Source organism: Coturnix japonica, unplaced genomic scaffold, assembly GCF_054131305.1.
Source record: "Coturnix japonica strain WE unplaced genomic scaffold, WE-NBRP24 Scf054, whole genome shotgun sequence".
NCBI classification, from domain to species: Eukaryota; Metazoa; Chordata; class Aves; order Galliformes; family Phasianidae; genus Coturnix; species Coturnix japonica.
Window position 1 is genome coordinate 1056913 of NW_028188957.1, and position 17916 is coordinate 1074828.

A 17916-nucleotide genomic window follows, 5' to 3' on the forward strand; every position below is an offset into this window, starting at 1 on the left:
TAGAGACCCCATAGATCTCCATAGAGACCTCATAGATCCCCATAGAGCCTCCTTGTCCCTACTGGTACCCCCCTCCTGATGGAGCCCAGGATCCCGAGCTGACACAGCGCCCTGCTGCCCCACATTCAGTTCCTGCTGCCCCACGTTCATTCAGTTCCTGCTGCCCCACGTTCATTCAGTTCCTGCTGCCCCACGTTCATTCAGTTCCTGCTGCCCCACGTTCATTCAGTTCCTGCTGCCCCACGTTCATTCAATTCCTGCTGCCCCACATTCAGTTCCTGCTGCCCCACGTTCATTCAGTTCCTGCTGCCCCACGTTCATTCAGTTCTTGCTGCCCCACGTTCATTCAGTTCCTGCTGCCCCACGTTCATTCAGCTCCTGCTGCCCCACGTTCAGTTCCTGCTGCCCCACGTTCATTCAGTTCCTGCTGCCCCACGTTCATTCAGTTCCTGCTGCCCCATTTTCGTTCAGTTCCTGCTGCCCCACGTTCATTCAGTTCCTGCTGCCCCACGTTCATTCAGTTCCCGCTGCCCCACGTTCATTCAGTTCCAGCTGCCCCACGTTCATTCAGTTCCAGCTGCCCCACGTTCATTCAGTTCCTGCTGCCCCACGTTCATTCAGTTCCAGCTGCCCCACGTTCATTCAGTTCCAGCTGCCCCACGTTCATTCAGTTCCTGCTGCCCCACGTTCATTCAGTTCCTGCTGCCCCACGTTCATTCAGTTCCCGCTGCCCCACGTTCATTCAGTTCCTGCTGCCCCACGTTCATTCAGTTCCTGCTGCCCCACGTTCATTCAGTTCCTGCTGCCCCACGTTCAGTTCCTGCTGCCCCACGTTCATTCAGTTCCAGCTGCCCCACGTTCATTCAGTTCCCGCTGCCCCATGTTCATTCAGTTCCCGCTGCCCCACGTTCATTCAGTTCCCGCTGCCCCACGTTCATTCAGTTCCTGCTGCCCCACGTTCATTCAGTTCCCGCTGCCCCACGTTCATTCAGTCCCCGCTGCCCCACGTTCATTCAGTTCCTGCTGCCCCACGTTCATTCAGTTCCTGCTGCCCCATTTTCGTTCAGTTCCCGCTGCCCCACGTTCATTCAGTTCCTGCTGCCCCACGTTCATTCAGTTCCTGCTGCCCCATTTTCGTTCAGTTCCCGCTGCCCCACGTTCATTCAGTTCTGCTGCCCCACGTTCATTCAGCTCCTGCTGCCCCACGTTCATTCAGTTCCTGCTGCCCCATTTTCGTTCAGTTCCAGCTGCCCCACGTTCATTCAGTTCCTGCTGCCCCATTTTCGTTCAGTTCCCGCTGCCCCACGTTCATTCAGTTCTGCTGCCCCACGTTCATTCAGTTCCTGCTGCCCCACGTTCATTCAGTTCTGCTGCCCCACGTTCATTCAGCTCCTGCTGCCCCACGTTCATTCAGTTCCTGCTGCCCCATTTTCGTTCAGTTCCCGCTGCCCCACGTTCATTCAGTTCCTGCTGCCCCACGTTCATTCAGTTCCTGCTGCCCCACGTTCATTCAGTTCCTGCCGCCCCACGTTCATTCAATTCCTGCTGCCCCACGTTCATTCAGTTCCTGCTGCCCCACGTTCATTCAGTTCCCGCTGCCCCACGTTCATTCAGTTCCTGCTGCCCCACGTTCATTCAGTTCCCGCTGCCCCACGTTCATTCAGTTCCCGCTGCCCCACGTTCATTCAGTTCCTGCTGCCCCACGTTCCTTCAGTTCCTGCTGCCCCACGTTCAGTTCCTGCTGCCCCACGTTCATTCAGTTCCCGCTGCCCCACGTTCATTCAGCTCCTGCTGCCCCACGTTCATTCAGTTCCCGCTGCCCCACGTTCATTCAGTTCCCGCTGCCCCACGTTCATTCAGTTCCTGCTGCCCCACGTTCCTTCAGTTCCTGCTGCCCCACGTTCAGTTCCTGCTGCCCCACGTTCATTCAGTTCCAGCTGCCCCACGTTCATTCAGTTCCTGCTGCCCCACGTTCATTCAGTTCCCGCTGCCCCACGTTCATTCAGTTCCTGCTGCCCCACGTTCAGTTCCTGCTGCCCCACGTTCATTCAGTTCCTGCTGCCCCACGTTCATTCAGCTCCCGCTGCCCCACGTTCATTCAGCTCCTGCTGCCCCACGTTCATTCAGTTCTGCTGCCCCACGTTCATTCAGTTCCCGCTGCCCCACGTTCATTCAGTTCCTGCTGCCCCACGTTCATTCAGTTCCAGCTGCCCCACGTTCATTCAGTTCCTGCTGCCCCACGTTCATTCAGTTCCCGCTGCCCCACGTTCATTCAGCTCCTGCTGCCCCACGTTCATTCAGTTCCCGCTGCCCCACGTTCATTCAGTTCCTGCTGCCCCACGTTCATTCAGTTCCCGCTGCCCCACGTTCATTCAGTTCCCGCTGCCCCACGTTCATTCAGTTCCTGCTGCCCCACGTTCATTCAGTTCCCGCTGCCCCACGTTCATTCAGTTCCCGCTGCCCCACGTTCATTCAGTTCCCGCTGCCCCACGTTCATTCAGTTCCTGCTGCCCCACGTTCATTCAGTTCCAGCTGCCCCACGTTCATTCAGTTCTTGCTGCCCCACGTTCATTCAGTTCCTGCTGCCCCACGTTCATTCAGTTCCAGCTGCCCCACGTTCATTCAGTTCCCGCTGCCCCACGTTCATTCAGTTCCTGCTGCCCCACGTTCATTCAGTTCCTGCTGCCCCACGTTCATTCAGTTCCTGCTGCCCCACGTTCATTCAGTTCCAGCTGCCCCACGTTCATTCAGTTCCTGCTGCCCCACGTTCATTCAGCTCCTGCTGCCCCACGTTCATTCAGTTCCTGCTGCCCCACGTTCATTCAGCTCCTGCTGCCCCACGTTCAGTTCCTGCTGCCCCACGTTCCTTCAGTTCCTGCTGCCCCACGTTCATTCAGTTCCTGCTGCCCCACGTTCATTCAGTTCCTGCTGCCCCACGTTCATTCAGTTCCTGCTGCCCCACGTTCATTCAGTTCTGCTGCCCCACGTTCATTCAGTTCCCGCTGCCCCACGTTCATTCAGTTCCTGCTGCCCCACGTTCATTCAGCTCCTGCTGCCCCACGTTCATTCAGTTCCTGCTGCCCCACGTTCATTCAGTTCCAGCTGCCCCACGTTCATTCAGTTCCTGCTGCCCCACGTTCATTCAGTTCCTGCTGCCCCACGTTCATTCAGTTCCTGCTGCCCCACGTTCATTCAGTTCCTGCTGCCCCACGTTCATTCAGCTCCTGCTGCCCCACGTTCATTCAGTTCCTGCTGCCCCACGTTCATTCAGTTCCCGCTGCCCCACGTTCATTCAGTTCCCGCTGCCCCACGTTCATTCAGTTCCTGCTGCCCCACGTTCATTCAGTTCCTGCTGCCCCACGTTCATTCAGCTCCTGCTGCCCCACGTTCATTCAGTTCCTGCTGCCCCACGTTCAGTTTCACGTTCAGTTTTACGCCCCCTTTAGGGCCCTGAACACACGATGGATACGGATACGGACCGTCCCCTCCCCGTTCTAAGCAACCCCCCCCCCATAAAGGCCTCAACACAACGGGAAGCGGCGCCCGCCCGGTACAACCCCAACCCGGCTGTCAACAATTAACGGGGTAAATAATTAACGGGGTAATTAATTAACGGGGTAATTAACGGGGAGCTGCGGAGCTGGGATTATTAATTAACGGGGTAATTAACGGGGAGCTGCGGGGCCGGGGTAAATAACAGGGTAATTAACAGGGTAATTAACGAGGAGATGCAGGGCTGGGGCAATTAACGAGGAGCTGTGGGGCCAGGATTATTAATTAACGGGGTAATTAACGAGGAGCTGCAGGACTGGGGTAAATAACGGGGTAGTAAACAGGGAGCTGCGAGGCTGGGGCAATTAATTAATGGGGTAATTAATGGAGTAATTAACGGGGTAATTAACGAGGAGCTGCGGGACTGGGGTAAATAATGGGGTAATTAACGGGGAGCTGCGGGGCCGGGGTCATTAACGGGAATAACGGGGTAATTAAAGGGTCAGTAACGAGGAGCTGCGGGGCCGGGGTAATTAATTAACGGGGTAAATAACGGGGTAATTAACGAGGAGCTGCGGGGCTGGGACAATTAACGGGGTAATTAACGAGGAGCTGCAGGGCCGAGCTTATTAATTAACGGGGTAATTAGCGGGGTCGGTAACGGGAAGCTGCGGGGCCGGGGTAATTAACGGGGCAATTAACGGGGTAATTAACGGGGTAACTAACGAGGAGCTGCGGGGCCGATGTTATTAACTAACGGGGTAATTAACGGGGTCGGTAACGAGGAGCCGCGGGGCCGGGGTAATTAATTAACGGGGTAATTAATTAACGTGTTAATTAATTAACGTGTTAATTCTGTCGGAGCTGCGGCCGCGCTCACCGGGCTCCAGCAGATGAGCGGGTCGGTGTCGGGATCCTCCACCAACGTCCACAGCTTGGTCAGGAAGGCCGACACGTTGCTGCCGCCCGGCCCCGCCCCCACCGCCGCCGCCGCTCCGGGCCCGTCCATGGCCGCGGGGTCCGGGCGCAGGGAAACGAGCGGAGCGGATCAACGCCGCCGGCGGGGCCGGGCCCAGCGCTGCGCGGGGCGGGCAACGGGGCCCTGCATGGCCGCCGCCATCTTGGGCCGCCTCCGGGAACAACCCCCCGCGCCGGGATGCGCTGCGCATGCGCGGCTCCGCCTCAAGCCCCGCCCTGTCCGTGATGCGCATGCGCGTTGGGCGCCTAAGCCAGCCGTGCATTAATGCGCATGTGCTGCTCTGTGGCTAGCCCCCTGAAGCCCTTCGTGCGCATGCGCCTCTCCGCCTTCTCACCGGAGGGTCGTAACGCGCATGCGCAGCGCGCCGGGCTTAGACAGGAAATAGGACATCCGGAAGTCAACCCGGCAGGGGGCGGGACGTGACCTTTGACCCCGCGCACGCGGAGGGCGGAAGCGGCGGCGGCGCACGCGGGAGCATGGAGAACACGGAGCAGGTCGGGGCTGCGGCCCAGCGGGGTTGCCATGGTTACGAGGCCTGCTGGGCCTAGGCCCGGGCCTGGTTCTGGGCCCGGGTTTGGGCCTGGGTCTGGGTCTGGTTCTGGTTTTAGTTCTGGGTCTCGGTGCCCGGTTCTGTGTCTGAATGTCGGCGCTGGTTTTGGGGTCCGGGTCGGGTTGTGGGTTTGGGACCTGAGTTCTGATTCTGGGTTCCTGGATTCTGGGTTTGGGACCTGAGTTCTGGTTCTAGGGTTCTGGGTTTGGGACTTCAGTTCTGAATTTGGGGTCCCGGGTTCTGGGTTTGAGGCCGGTTCTGGTTCTGGAGCCCAGATCGGGTTGTGGTTCTGGGGGCCCAGGCCTACGTTCTGGATGTGAGACCCAGGTTCTGGGCCTGCGGTGCCGGTTTCGGCTCCCACCGGTACCACCCTGACCCCCCCCGTCCTCCCCTTGTGCAGCCCCTGGAGCTCCAGAGCGACGAGGAGCTGACGGACAGTGAGGAGAGCGTTTATTCGGGGCTGGAGGACTCCGGCAGCGACAGCACCAACAGCAGCGACCACGAGGAGGAGGATGAAGAGGATGAAGAGGAGCTGGAGGAGCCCGGCAATGGGGCAGACCCCCAGGTAAGGAGTGGGGATGGGGGGAGGCTGCCCCAATGGGGGGACACTGATGGAGGGCTGCATCACAAGAGGGACAATAGGACCCTGTGGTGCATTGAACATAGCAGAACCAGTGGGGTGAGAGAGGGGCCTGGTTGGCCAGTGATCCCCAATAGTTGACCAGGACTTCACCAGTTGTTGAGTGATGGTTGAACAACAGTTAAGCAGTGGTAGAACATGAGCCAGCAGTGTGTCCTGGTGGCCAAGAGAGCCAATGGGATGCTGAAGTGCATTGCCCAGAGCAGGGGCAGGGGAGGGGCCTGGTTGGTCAACGGTTGCCCAACAGTTGGCCAGTGGTTGACCAGTGAATGGTTGACCAGCAGTTGGCCAATGGTTGACCAGTGAATGGTTGGCCAGTGAATGGTTGACCAGCAGTTGGCCAATGGTTGACCAGCAGTTGACCAATGGTTGACCATCAGTTGGCCAATGGTTGACCAGTGAATGGTTGACCAGCAGTTGGCCAATGGTTGACCAGTGAATGGTTGACCAGCAGTTGGCCAATGGTTGACCAGTGAATGGTTGACCAGCAGTTGACCAATGGTTGACCAGTGAATGGTTGACCAGCAGTTGGCCAATGGTTGACCAGTGAATGGTTGACCAGCAGTTGACCAATGGTTGACCAGTGAATGGTTGACCAGCAGTTGACCAATGGTTGACCAGTGAATGGTTGACCAGCAGTTGGCCAGTGGTTGACCATGAGCCAGCAGCGAGCCCTGGTGGCTGAGAAAGCCAACAGGACCATGGGGTGCGTTGCCCAGAGCAGGGCCACAATGGTGTAGGAGGGACCTGGTTGGCCTACAGTCAACCAGCGCTTGGCCAACAGTTGGCTGAAGGTTGACCGAGGGTTGACCAACAGTGTAAAAGTGGTTCACCAATGACTGGCCAGTGGTTGACCAGGAGCCAGCAGTGAGCCATGGGGGCCAAGGTTAACAGGATCCTGGGTTGCATTGCCACAGAGTGGTCAGCAGGGTGAGAGAGGGGCCTGGTTGGCCAGTGATCCCCAATAGTTGACCAAGACTTCACCAGTTGTTGAGTGATGGTTGAACAACAGTTGAGCAGTGGTAGAACATGAGCCAGCAGTGTGTCCTGGTGGCCAAACAGGTAAAGAAAACACTGGGGTGCATTGCCCAGAGCAGAACCAGTGGGGTGAAAGAGGGGCCTGGTTGGCCTGCAGTCACCCAGCACTTGGCCAGCAGTTGTCTGATGGTTGAGCAGTGGTTCATCAACATTTGCACAGTGATTTATCAACAGTTGACTAACATTCAGCCAGTGATTTGCTGATGGTTGACCAGTAGTTGGGTAGTAGTAGACCAACAGTAGAACAAGAGCCAGCAGTGAGCCCTGGTGGCCAAGAGGTTTGGTGATCAATGATTGACCAAAGGTCAACCAGTGGTTGATCAACAGGTGACCAATGGATGACCATGAGCCAGCAGTGTGTCCTTGTGGCCAAAAGGGCCGATGGTTGATCAATGATTGACCAGCAGTAGACCAAGAGACAGCAGCGAGCCCTCATGGACAAGAGAGCCAGTGGTTCAACAACAATTAACCTGCTGCTGACCCAATAGATGACCATGAGCCAGTAGTGTGTCCTGGTGGCCAAAAGGACCAATGGTTGACTCAACAATTGAGCCAGCAAAGTGCCCTGGTGGCCAAGAAGGCCAACGGTTGACCAACTGTTGACCAACAGATGACCAACAATTGGCCAGTGTATGACCAGTGATTGACCAACAGTTGACCAGTGGTTGACCACAAGGCAGAAACGAGCCCTGGTGGCCAAGAGGGCCAACGGGACCCTGTGGTGCATTGCACATAGCGCAGCCAGCAGGGCAGGAGGTGCTGCTCCCCTCTGCTCTGCCCTGGGGGGCACTGCTGGAGCACTGCGTCCAGTGCTGGGCTCCCAGTTCAGGGCAGACTGGGAACTGCTGGGAGAGCCCAGCGGAGGGGGTGGGGATGGGGGGGGCCTGGAGCCCCTCCTGGTGGGGACAGGCTGAGGGCTGTGCAGCTCAGGGAGAGAAGGCTGGGAGGGGTCTGGGCTGCGCTGATGGATACCTCGGGGGTGGGGGATGGAACCAGCGAACCAGGTTGGGTTGGGGAAGCTCCAGAAGTGCTGTGAGGATGGCAGAGCCCCAGCACAGAGCCCAGAGTGTCGAGGGAGTCTCCTTCTCTGCAGGGATCCAAACTCACTCGGATCATTCCTGGTGCAGCTGCTGTAGGGAAATGCTTTTTGTGGGGGGTTGGACTGGGTTGGGGCTCTGTGGTCCCTTCCCGTCCCTGTAGTTTGGTGGCTCTGTGCACACACAGATGTCAGCGTGTGCCCCCCCCGCTGCATGGAGCCGTGCTGGGGGTCAGAGCAGGGAGGTTGGGGATGGATCAGCACCTCACCTCCCTTTCCTGGGGTGGTATCCAAAAGGGTTTCCCCTGGGGAAAGTGCCTGACACCCATCAGGCTTGGCCAGGGCACGTCTGCCTCTCATTCCTGCATTAGGAAAAGAAATACCCCTTTCAGACCCTCCCCTTTTGCAGTGCAGGTCTAAGAGAAGCTCAGTTTGCTCACAGCCTTTCCTCTGTGGCTCCCTGCACCTCTGTCCTCCCAGGCTGTGATGGTGCTGTGAGCCCTGCACTGAGCTGCATCCTGCTTTACCTCTCTTCTTTAAAGCCATTGCATGGCTCCCTATGTAAGCAGGTTGTGGACCACGGCCTCGTCACATCACACAGTTCTGCAGTGCAGCTTTTGGGAGCAACTCGACCATTCTGGGACTGAATCCAAATGTTTTGTTGCATTGGAAGTGCTGGGAGCTGCAGGAGAGCTGAGATCTCTGTGTGCAAAAAGGGGGATTGCATTAGGCTGGGAGCAGGGAGGATTTGCTCCTGCCCGGGCAGAGCTGTGCCTGCGGCTGCTGGAGGGTGGCTTATTTGCTTTGGCTGGATGCGTTCAGAGCTCAAAGGCTGCTCCTCTGGCTGCAGTGCTGTGGCTCAGAGGCCACGTTCATAGGTTCAGTGTGTCACTGTGAGAGCTCAGTGCCACAGATGTGTGGGATCTTTGGTGCTGAGCTCATGGGCTGGGAGCTGAGTGTGTCACTGTGTGAGAGCTCAGCATCACAGATGTGTGGGATCTTTGGTGCTGAGCTCAGTGCCGGGCTCTGGATGTGGCACTTTAGGTCTGTGCCCCTCCTGCTGCTCCTGCTGCTGCCTATGTCTGGCTGTGCTGCAGGTGGGACATGGGATGCTGAAGTGGTTGAGGCTGCTGCACTCCATCCATCCCACAGCCCCCAGGTGGGGTCAGGGATCCCCAGAGCAGCCCCCAGCCCCTCCTGCTCCCTGTGCCAGCTCCAACCCCCCCAGCACAGCAGGAGCAGCTCCCGGGTTCCAGTCTGTGCCCGCTGCCTCTTGTCCTTGTCCTGGTGCTGCTGAGCACAGCCTGACTCCATCCTTCCTATGGGGCGTATCACCACGGGTGGGATCCCTGCCAGCCTCGCACCTCAATCCAAGCAGCCCCCCAGGCTCAAAGCTGCTCCAGGCCCTTGGTCACTGTGTCCTTCCATTGGGCTCTCCCCAGTTGCCCAGCTCCCTCCTGTGCTGGTCCCAGAGTGGAGCAGAGGGGCAGCAGCTCCTCCCTTGTCCTGCTGGCGGTGCTTTGTTGCAACCAACATCAGCAGCAGATCTGTTTACCCACGGCTCCATCTCTGCTTCATGTCCCATTTGGTGCCCACCGGGACCCCCGGATCCCAAACTCATCACTGGGCTGCAGGCAGCAACGGAGCTGATTAACAGGGGGCCTGAACTGGAGCTAATGAACCTCATGTGGCAGCTGCGTCCTTGTGTGTGGTGTGACTGGACACAGACTCAGTCTGGAACAAAGAGCAGTGGGTCTCAGCTTTATGTGTTTTCTGGGTACATATAAAGATTGAGGCTTCCTTAGGAACCCCTGGCAGGGTCAGCAGAAGGCAGTGACACCCCAATAACCGTGGGCTGAGTGTTGGGTGAGGCGTTGGATGGAGCTCAGGGAGCATTCCCAGGCTGCTCCATCCAGAGGCATTGGGCCACGTGCAGGAGAGCAGAACGTGTGAGCCAAACACATGGGAATGGAGGGGAGGGTTTGCTTGCAGAGCGTCAGGGAGCTGTGATGGGGAGAAGGGAAGCAGGCAGATGGGAGCAGACAGATCCATGGGGCTGCCAGAGCTCTGGGCTGTTCCTGGTGGAGCTCTGGGGGCTGTGGCTGCAGCACTGCTCTGCCCAAGGGCTCCAGACCCAGCTCTGCAGCTGCTGATCTACTGCATCCCCTGCGTGGAAGCTGAGGTCTGGGGAGCTCATAGAGCACTGAGCTGATGCTCTATGGGGCTCTGGGCTTAAGGTTTTCTTGCTCCAGCCACACAAGTCGTGGCTCTGCAAAGGGAGGAATCCTTCAGCAGATAAACACTTCAGCCCAATTTTAGCTGCCTGGGCTCTCCCCAGGGTGGAAGAGCAGAGCCAAGCAGGACCAGGGCTGCAAAGGAGGAAAATAAAACAGTGTCACAATGCTGGATGTCATCAGGAGGAAATGGAATCCCACAGGGACAGTCCCAAGGGAGGCAGGGACTGTGGGGCTGACGGGCTGCTGGCACTGCGGGGTCCTGCAGGATTGGGGCAGCTCCGTGGCTCTCCTGATCCAGGCACACAGCATCATTACCCTCCCTGCTTTAAATCCAGGCATGAGGTTCCAGCCTTCTACCTTCCTTAATGTGTCCCCTCAGAGTGAGCCCCATGTCTCTGTGTATCCAGCTGTGCCAAGATGAGCATTTATCCCCCACACACGTCCCTGCAGCTCTCAAACTGTTCTGCACGGGGCAGTTCCGTGCTGGGCTCTACTTCCCATCCCTCTGACCTCCAGCATCCCCATCCCCATCCACACAGTGCACGTTTGGATGTGGTGTTGAGGAATATGATTTAGCCGGGAAGTATTGGTAATGGTTGGACTAGATGATCTTCTAGGTCTTTTCCAACCTTGATAATTCTGTGATTCTGTGATAATGAAACACTAAAATAAGCTTTCATTCCAGTCAGTATTTTCCAATCTGATATCTGCCATCCTGGTGGTGTACTATAAGGAAATATATATCATCTAGTACATATTGTAACATTATAAAGAATGTGACAAAGAACTAAGATTTTCCTGCATGTTGAAACACAGAATAGCTGTGCCTTCATTAGAAAATCAGAAGCTTTATATGTCCTCACAGATAAGTGACTTTTATCTACTATTGTATGTGGTGCTCAGAGAGATGATTTAGCAGAGGGTTGTTAGAGTTAGGATACTATGGTTAGGCTGCGGTTGGACTTGGTGATCTTTGAGGTCTTTTCCAACCTGAGTAATTCTATGATTCTATGATTCTATGCCATGGAGCTCCTGCTGGGGACAGGGGGACTTTTCCCCTTCCTACTGGGTGAGCGCAGGTGAGGAGCTCTGCTGTCTTCTGCAGAGCTGCGGGAAGGCAGCAGGTTGTGCCTCTTATAGGATCCTAGAAAGGCTTGGATTGAAAAGGACCCCAATGCTCATCCAGTTCTATACCCCTGCTATATGCAGGGCCGGCAACCAGCAGATGCATCCAGCCAGGCCTTGAATGCCTGCAGGGATGGGGCATCCACAGCCTCCTTGGGCAACCTGTTCCAGTGCGTCACCACCCTCTGGATGAAAAGCTTCCTCCTAATACCCAACCTAAACCTGCCTTGTCTCAGTTTAAAACCATCCCCCCTTGTCCTGTTGTGTATCAGTCTACCTCCTGGTGGACTCACTGAACCTCCCAGTGTTCCCGTGAGCCCCCTCCTCACCCCCAGGCCCCTCTGGGTGCCATCCTTCTCCTCTATTGAATCAACCACACAGCTCAGCTTGGGGCTCACTGTGTGCACACACACCGATATTGCCCCCTGACCCCCCAGTGCCACCATTGGGAATGGTGACTCCCCCGCAGCCCTGGGCAGCGTCCCATCCAGTTGGGATGCGGCTCTGTGCCCCCACCCCTGATCCATGGCCATTCCCTGGCGCTGTGGGAGCATTTGAGGTTGATTTAGTTGGATTTGGCAGCAGGTCCGTCCTATTTGCTGCCCTCTGGTGGAACGATCCCAGCTGCAGGGATCTGAGATAGAACCGGGTTGGGGGGAGCGGAGGGGGCTGCTTTGTGCCTGGAGCAAATGGAGCGTGGTGTCTGCCCTCCTGCTGAGCCCCTGCATCCACATCAGCTGGGATTTGGGGGAACATAGTGAGGGGTTGTCATTGCCCAGGTCTCAGCTGTAGCACAGAGCCGGGAGCTGAGCGCTCCTTCCAGGGCTCCGGGTCACTCCTGCCTTTGTGCCACGCTCAGAGGGTCCTTCTGTGCCCACCCCCATGGCACAGAGCAGAGCTGTGGGGCAGAGCTATGGGGCAGAGCTATGGGGCACAGCTCTGTGCTGGGGGGGCCCCACAGAACCGCAGCGCATCGCGGTGAGGGGGGAAGGAGAGAGGGAGAGGTGGAAACTCGCGGCCAAAGCCACAGCAGCGCCAAATGCCTGGAAAAAAACTTATCTCCAATCTCCCTTTTTCTTATTTTTTGGTCCATGTTTTAATAAAGCCCTTTGTTTTTGCAGTAATCTCATCCTCTTGCAGGGCCGGGATTTTCCAGGCGCTCTCCCACCCCTCTCCCCGCGCAGCCGAAGGTGATCGCACACCGCGCCGACTTTACGGCTCCCACGAGGGACGTTGCTGGGGCTGCTTTTGCGATTACGGCACCGAATCCTCCCGTAAACCCCATCTCACCAGGGTCCCTGCCCCCCCCCCAACCCCCCGCCCCAACGATGGGGGAGAGAATCTCTTTTCCAGGGCAGGAGCTGCCGGTTCCTCGCACCCACGCGGCGCTCAGGGCCGTCCCAGCTCTGCAGGGAGGGTTCTCTGTGCCCTGGCCATGAGCTCTGTGCTGCTGCTGGAGGGGTCTGCACGGTGTGGGTGCTGGAGGGGAAAAGAAATGGAGAAGGGAAGAGAAATGGAGAAGGGAAGAGAAATGGGGAAAGGAAAAGAAATGGAGAAGGGAAGAGAAATGGAGAGAAATGGAGAAGGGAAAAGAAATGGAGAAGGGAAGAGAAATGGAGAAGGGAAGAGAAATGGGGAAAGGAAAAGAAATGGAGAAGGGAAGAGAAATGGAGAGAAATGGAGAAGGGAAAAGAAATGGAGAAGGGAAGAGAAATGGAGAAGGGAAAAGAGATGGAGAAGTGAAAAGAAGTGGAGAGGGGAAGAGAAGTGGAGAAGGGAAGAGAAATGGAGAAGGGAAAAGAAATGGAGAAGGGAAAAGAAATGGGGAAGGGAAAAGGAGAAGGGAAAAGAAATGGAGAAGGGAAAAGAGATGGAGAAGGAAAGAGAAATGGAGAAGGGAAAAGAAATGGAGAAGGAAAGAGAAATGGAGAAGGGAAAAGAAATGGAGAGAAATGGAGGATGGAAAAGAAGCGGAGTGTGCAGAGCAGGCAGAACAGCGGCTCATGGGTTGTTCCCATGCTGCCCCATCGGTGCCCTCAGTCCATTGAGGCCTCTTTGTGACTCTGGATTGGCAGCTGAAATCGCTGTGTCCCACTGGTCCCCAGTGCTTTGTGTGCCCATCTCCAGCGCTATGTCTGAGCCTTGTTGGAGCCCGTCTGCAGGAAGGGACCTTTGCATGGGGCAGGGCAGTGCTGATCCAGTGGCCCCTGCACTTGTGCTGCCACGTGGGGAGAGATTCTGCTGACTCTGTGTGTACCTGGGGTCACAGAATCGTCGCAGAATCATCGGAGTCGTGGGATGGTTTGGGTTGGAAGGGACCTTTAATGTCACTGAGTTCCATCCCCCGCTGCTGCAGGCAGGGACATCTCCCAGCAGACCAGGCTGCTCACAGCCCCGTCCAGCCTGGCCTTGAACACCTCCATGGTGGGAGCATCCGTAGCCTTGCTGGGCAACCTGATGCAGTTGCTCCACCCTCACAGGAAAGGATTTCTTCTTAATATCTATTCTAAGCCATGGGGAGCAGTCGGAGCAGTGCAATGAAGGGCTGCTGGGCGTCTGGTGGAGCTCAGGGGCAGCACATCCCACACTGGGCTCAGAACTGACCTGAGCAGTGGGGCTGAGCTCACAGGAGCAGCTCAGGGACTGGGTGGGGGCTGCAGGTGTCCATGAGCACACTGACCTCGTGTTGAGCCCACGGGCAAAGGCACAGTGAGAGCATGGCAGCAGGGCTGGCAGGGGCACCTCAGTGTGATGCTCCTGAGATACATCTGTGTGCTGGGTCCATTTGGGGACCTGGTTTGCTGCAGGGATGGAGGGCACGAGGACTGAGCTGGCAGGGAGAAGCAGCCAGGCTGTTGTGCTGCCTGGGGACAGGGAGCACAGAGCAGGAGGGAGATCCCTGGATGGAGGTGAAGGGGGAGACCTTGTCCTGGTGGACTTCAGGGATGGGACCCAGGCAGCGGCGAGGTCTCCATCCATGGACATAGAAGGCTGTGACTGCATGACCAAACACAGCGCCTCGATGGAGCCTGGAAGCTGCCTTTGAGACAGAGACCCCCAGATTCCCTTCCCAGCACCTGTTTCTCCACAGTCTGCATTTGCAGGGCTTCCATCCACTCGTACCCTTCATCCCCTCGCAGCACCTCACTTTTGGCCGTGCTCACACCTTGCAGGGCATTGTGTCCGTGCTCTTCCCACAGCTCAGGGCTGTAGCCCCCAGGTTCATCGGGTGGCACCGAGCTGATGGGAGCAGAGGGGCTCCGCAGAGCTCTGAGCTGCGCTCTGGGCATGGCCGGGATGGGGAAGCAGCCGAGACAGGAAAGGCTGTGAGTGCAATGAGTGGGAACACAGCGCTGTGAGCTGAGCAGCTGTCGGAGCACGGCCCGGCAGCCCGTCCTCAGACGGGGGCTGATGGACTTTGTCTTTATGGTCCCAGATGAGCAGAACCACGCGGTGCTTAATGAGCCCTTTCTTTCCTTCCTTCCTTCCCTGTAATGCGCCGTCCCCGAGGAGCCGTGAGCGCGACCCCAAGAGCACAGAGGTTGACATGGCGGGTCTTTGCTGAGCTGTTTTCTTCTCTTTCAGGGTCCCAGGAAGAGCAAAGCCCTGGGGGCTGAGCCCCCTCTGAAGGACAGCGAGGGTCTGAGCGTTCCGGATGAGTACGAGGAGGACAGCTCGGATGAGGAGGTAGGACCCCCTGCCAACTTGATATGTGTTGATATAACATGGGGGTGGTGGATTTCTCAATGCGTCGCCTTCTGTGCAAACCTGGAGGGAGGGACGTTGTTCAAAGGGTGTTGGGTGTGATGGGGGGCTGCCCACCCCACAGCTCACTGCTGGCACCCAGAGGGGCCGTGGGGCTGTTGGTAGAGCACAGTGCTCACAGTGCTTGGCGCTGGAGGTTGGAAACTGCTTGTGCAAGAGGCAGCAGGATCCAGGCCATAGAATGCTCCTTGGCTTGGCTTGTTCCAGACCATCTTCATTGCCTTCCTTAATCGTCTGCTAAATCAATTAACGCGGTTGGCGCAAATCAGCTGCTGCTGCGGAGTCCTGGGGTTGGGATGGAGTGAGCGCCAAGTGCCGCGGGGGCGTTCATTCTGGCCCCATTGCCGGGCTCTGGGTTCACTGGAAGGTGCTGAGAGGGTTGTGTGGGGTGGCCTGTGGGGCACTGGTGACGTTGGAGGGCATGGAGTGGTATATCAGGGCATGGCGTGCTATATTGGGACATGGCGTGCTATATTGGGACGTGGCGTGGTATATTGCGACATGGTGTGGTATATTGGAGCATGGAGTGATATATAAAGTCATTTTGAGGCCTCCAAACGGCATTTCGAGGTCATATGGCCCTATTTGGAGGGATTGTGGCTCCATTTTGAGAAATCATACCCCATTGGCAAGAGTCGGACTCAGTGGTCCTATTGGGTCCCTTCCAAGTTGGGATATATTCTCTGATTCTGTGGTGTGGTATATTGGGGCATGGCGTGTTATGTTGCATTTTGAGGGCTCAAAACCCCATTTTGAGGTGATATGACCCTATTTTGAGGAATCATGGACCAACTATGAGTATCCTGAGCCCATGTGCCAGGAGTTCAACTCTGTGATTCTTATGGTTCCCTGCCAAGTTGGGATGTATTCTGTATTTGTGTGATATGGCGTATCGGGGCACAGCATGGTATATTGGGGCATGGAATGTTATATGAGGGCATTTTGAGGGCTCAGAACCCTATTTTGAAGGCTTTTGGCTCTATTTTGAGGGGTCACAGCTCCATTTTGAGAACTCTTACCCATTGCTATGTGTTGGACTTGATGATCCCAACAGGTCTCTTCTGAGTTGGGATCTATTCTCTGATTCTGTGGTGTGGTATATTGAGGCACGGTGTGTTATGTTGGAAGTTCTGAGAGCTTAAAATCTTGTTTTGAGATCTTATGGCCCTATTTTGAGGGATCACAGCTCCATCTTCAGAACTCTCAGTGCTATTGCCAGGAGTCAGACTCGGTGGCCTTTATGGGTCCCTTCCAAGTTGAAATGCATTCTCTGATTCTGTGATGTGGTATATCAGAACATGGCATTGTATATTGCAGAAGGGCATGATGTTGTATATCGGGGCATGGCATTTTGAGGGCTGAAAACTCCAACTCGAGGTCTCATGGCCCTATTTTGAAGGCTCAGGGCCCCATTTTGAGTATTTCTAGCTCAGTTGCCAAGAGTTGGACTGGACGAGCCTTATGGGTCCCTTCCAAGTTGGGATATATTCTTTGGTTCCATGGCGTGGTATATTGGGGCATGGCGTGGTATATCAAAGCACGGGGTGGTATATTGCAGAATGGTGTGGTATATCATGGAATGGAAGGGTGTATCAAGGCATGGCGTGGTATGTCGGGGCATGGCATGGTATATCAGGGCATGGCGTGGTATATCGGGGCACAGCGTGGTATATCAAAGCACAAGGTGGTATATTGCAGAATGGTGTGGTATATTGTGGAATGGCACGGTGTATCAAGGCATGGCGTGGTATATCAGGGCATGGCGTGGTATATCGGGGCATGGCGTGGCATATCAAAGCACGGGGCGGTATATTGCAGAATGGAGTGGTATACCGTGGAATGGAAGGGTGTATCAAGGCACAGTGTGGTATATTGGGGCATGGCATGGTATATCAGGGCATGGCGTGGTATATCGGGGCACAGCGTGGTATATCAAAGCTCGGGGTGGTATATTGCAGAATGGAGTGGTATATAGTGGAATGGCATGGTGTATCAAGGCACGGTGTGGTATATCGGGGCATGGTGTGGTATATCAAAGCACGGTGTGGTATATTGCAGAATGGAGTGGTATATCATGGAATGGCACGGTGTATCAAGGCACAGCATGGTATATCGGGGCACGGCGTGGTATATCAAAGCACAAGGTGTATATTGCAGAATGGAGTGGTATATCATGGAATGGCACGGTGTATCAAAGGCATGGCGTGGTATATCGGGGCACGGCATGGTATATCAGGGCATGGCGTGGTGTATCGGGGCATGGTGTGGTATATCAAAGCACAAGGTGGTATATTGCAGAATGGAGTGGTATATCATGGAATGGCGCAGTGTATCAAGGCATGGCGTGGTATATCAGGGCATGGCGTGGTATATTGGGGCATGGCGTGGCATATCAAAGCACGGGGCGGTATATTGCAGAATGGAGTGGTATACCGTGGAATGGAAGGGTGTATCAAGGCACAGTGTGGTATATTGGGGCATGGCATGGTATATCAGGGCATGGCGTGGTATATCGGGGCACGGCGTGGTATATCAAAGCACAGGGTGGTATATTGCAGAATGGAGTGGTATATAGTGGAATGGCATGGTGTATCAAGGCACGGCATGGTATATCGGGGCACGGCGTGGTATATCAAAGCACGGGGTGGTATATTGCAGAATGGAGTGGTATATCATGGAATGGCACGGTGTATCAAAGGCATGGTGTGGTATATCGGGGCACGGCATGGTATATCAGGGCATGGCGTGGTGTATCGGGGCATGGCGTGGTATATCAAAGCACAAGGTGGTATATTGCAGAATGGAGTGGTATATCATGGAATGGCACAGTGTATCAAGGCATGGCGTGGTGTATCAGGGCATGGCGTGGTATATTGGGGCATGGCATGGTATATCAAAGCACGGGGTGGTATATCAAAGCACGGGGTGGTATATTGCAGAATGGAGTGGTATATCGTGGAATGGCGCAGTGTATCAAGGCACGGCGTGGTATATCGGGGCTCTGAGCACCAGCACAACGCCTCCTCAGCCCTACAGCCCATGAAGGGCCTCAGC

The 17916-nt window shown here is 55.9% G+C and overlaps 2 protein-coding genes across 5 annotated transcripts in view; one reads left to right on the top strand and one right to left on the bottom strand.

The window, feature by feature from the left end:
* HSF1 (heat shock transcription factor 1) overlaps positions 1–4669 on the bottom strand; it is a 79253-nt gene extending 74584 nt beyond the window's left edge. For all 4 annotated transcript variants that reach the window (XM_085533137.1, XM_085533135.1, XM_085533136.1 and 1 more), the window contains exon 1: positions 4373–4669. In XM_085533137.1, coding sequence (XP_085389263.1) covers positions 4373–4501 — 129 coding nt within the window. In that variant the 5' untranslated portion in view covers positions 4502–4669. The remainder of the gene's footprint in view (positions 1–4372) is intronic.
* Positions 4670–4905: 236 nt separating this feature from the next.
* Positions 4906–17916, top strand: part of BOP1 (BOP1 ribosomal biogenesis factor) — a 64327-nt gene continuing 51316 nt past the window's right edge. Inside the window, exons 1-3 of the mRNA XM_085533130.1 lie at positions 4906–4965; positions 5422–5586; positions 14683–14784. Coding sequence (XP_085389256.1) covers positions 4948–4965; positions 5422–5586; positions 14683–14784 — 285 coding nt within the window. The 5' untranslated portion in view covers positions 4906–4947. The remainder of the gene's footprint in view (positions 4966–5421; positions 5587–14682; positions 14785–17916) is intronic.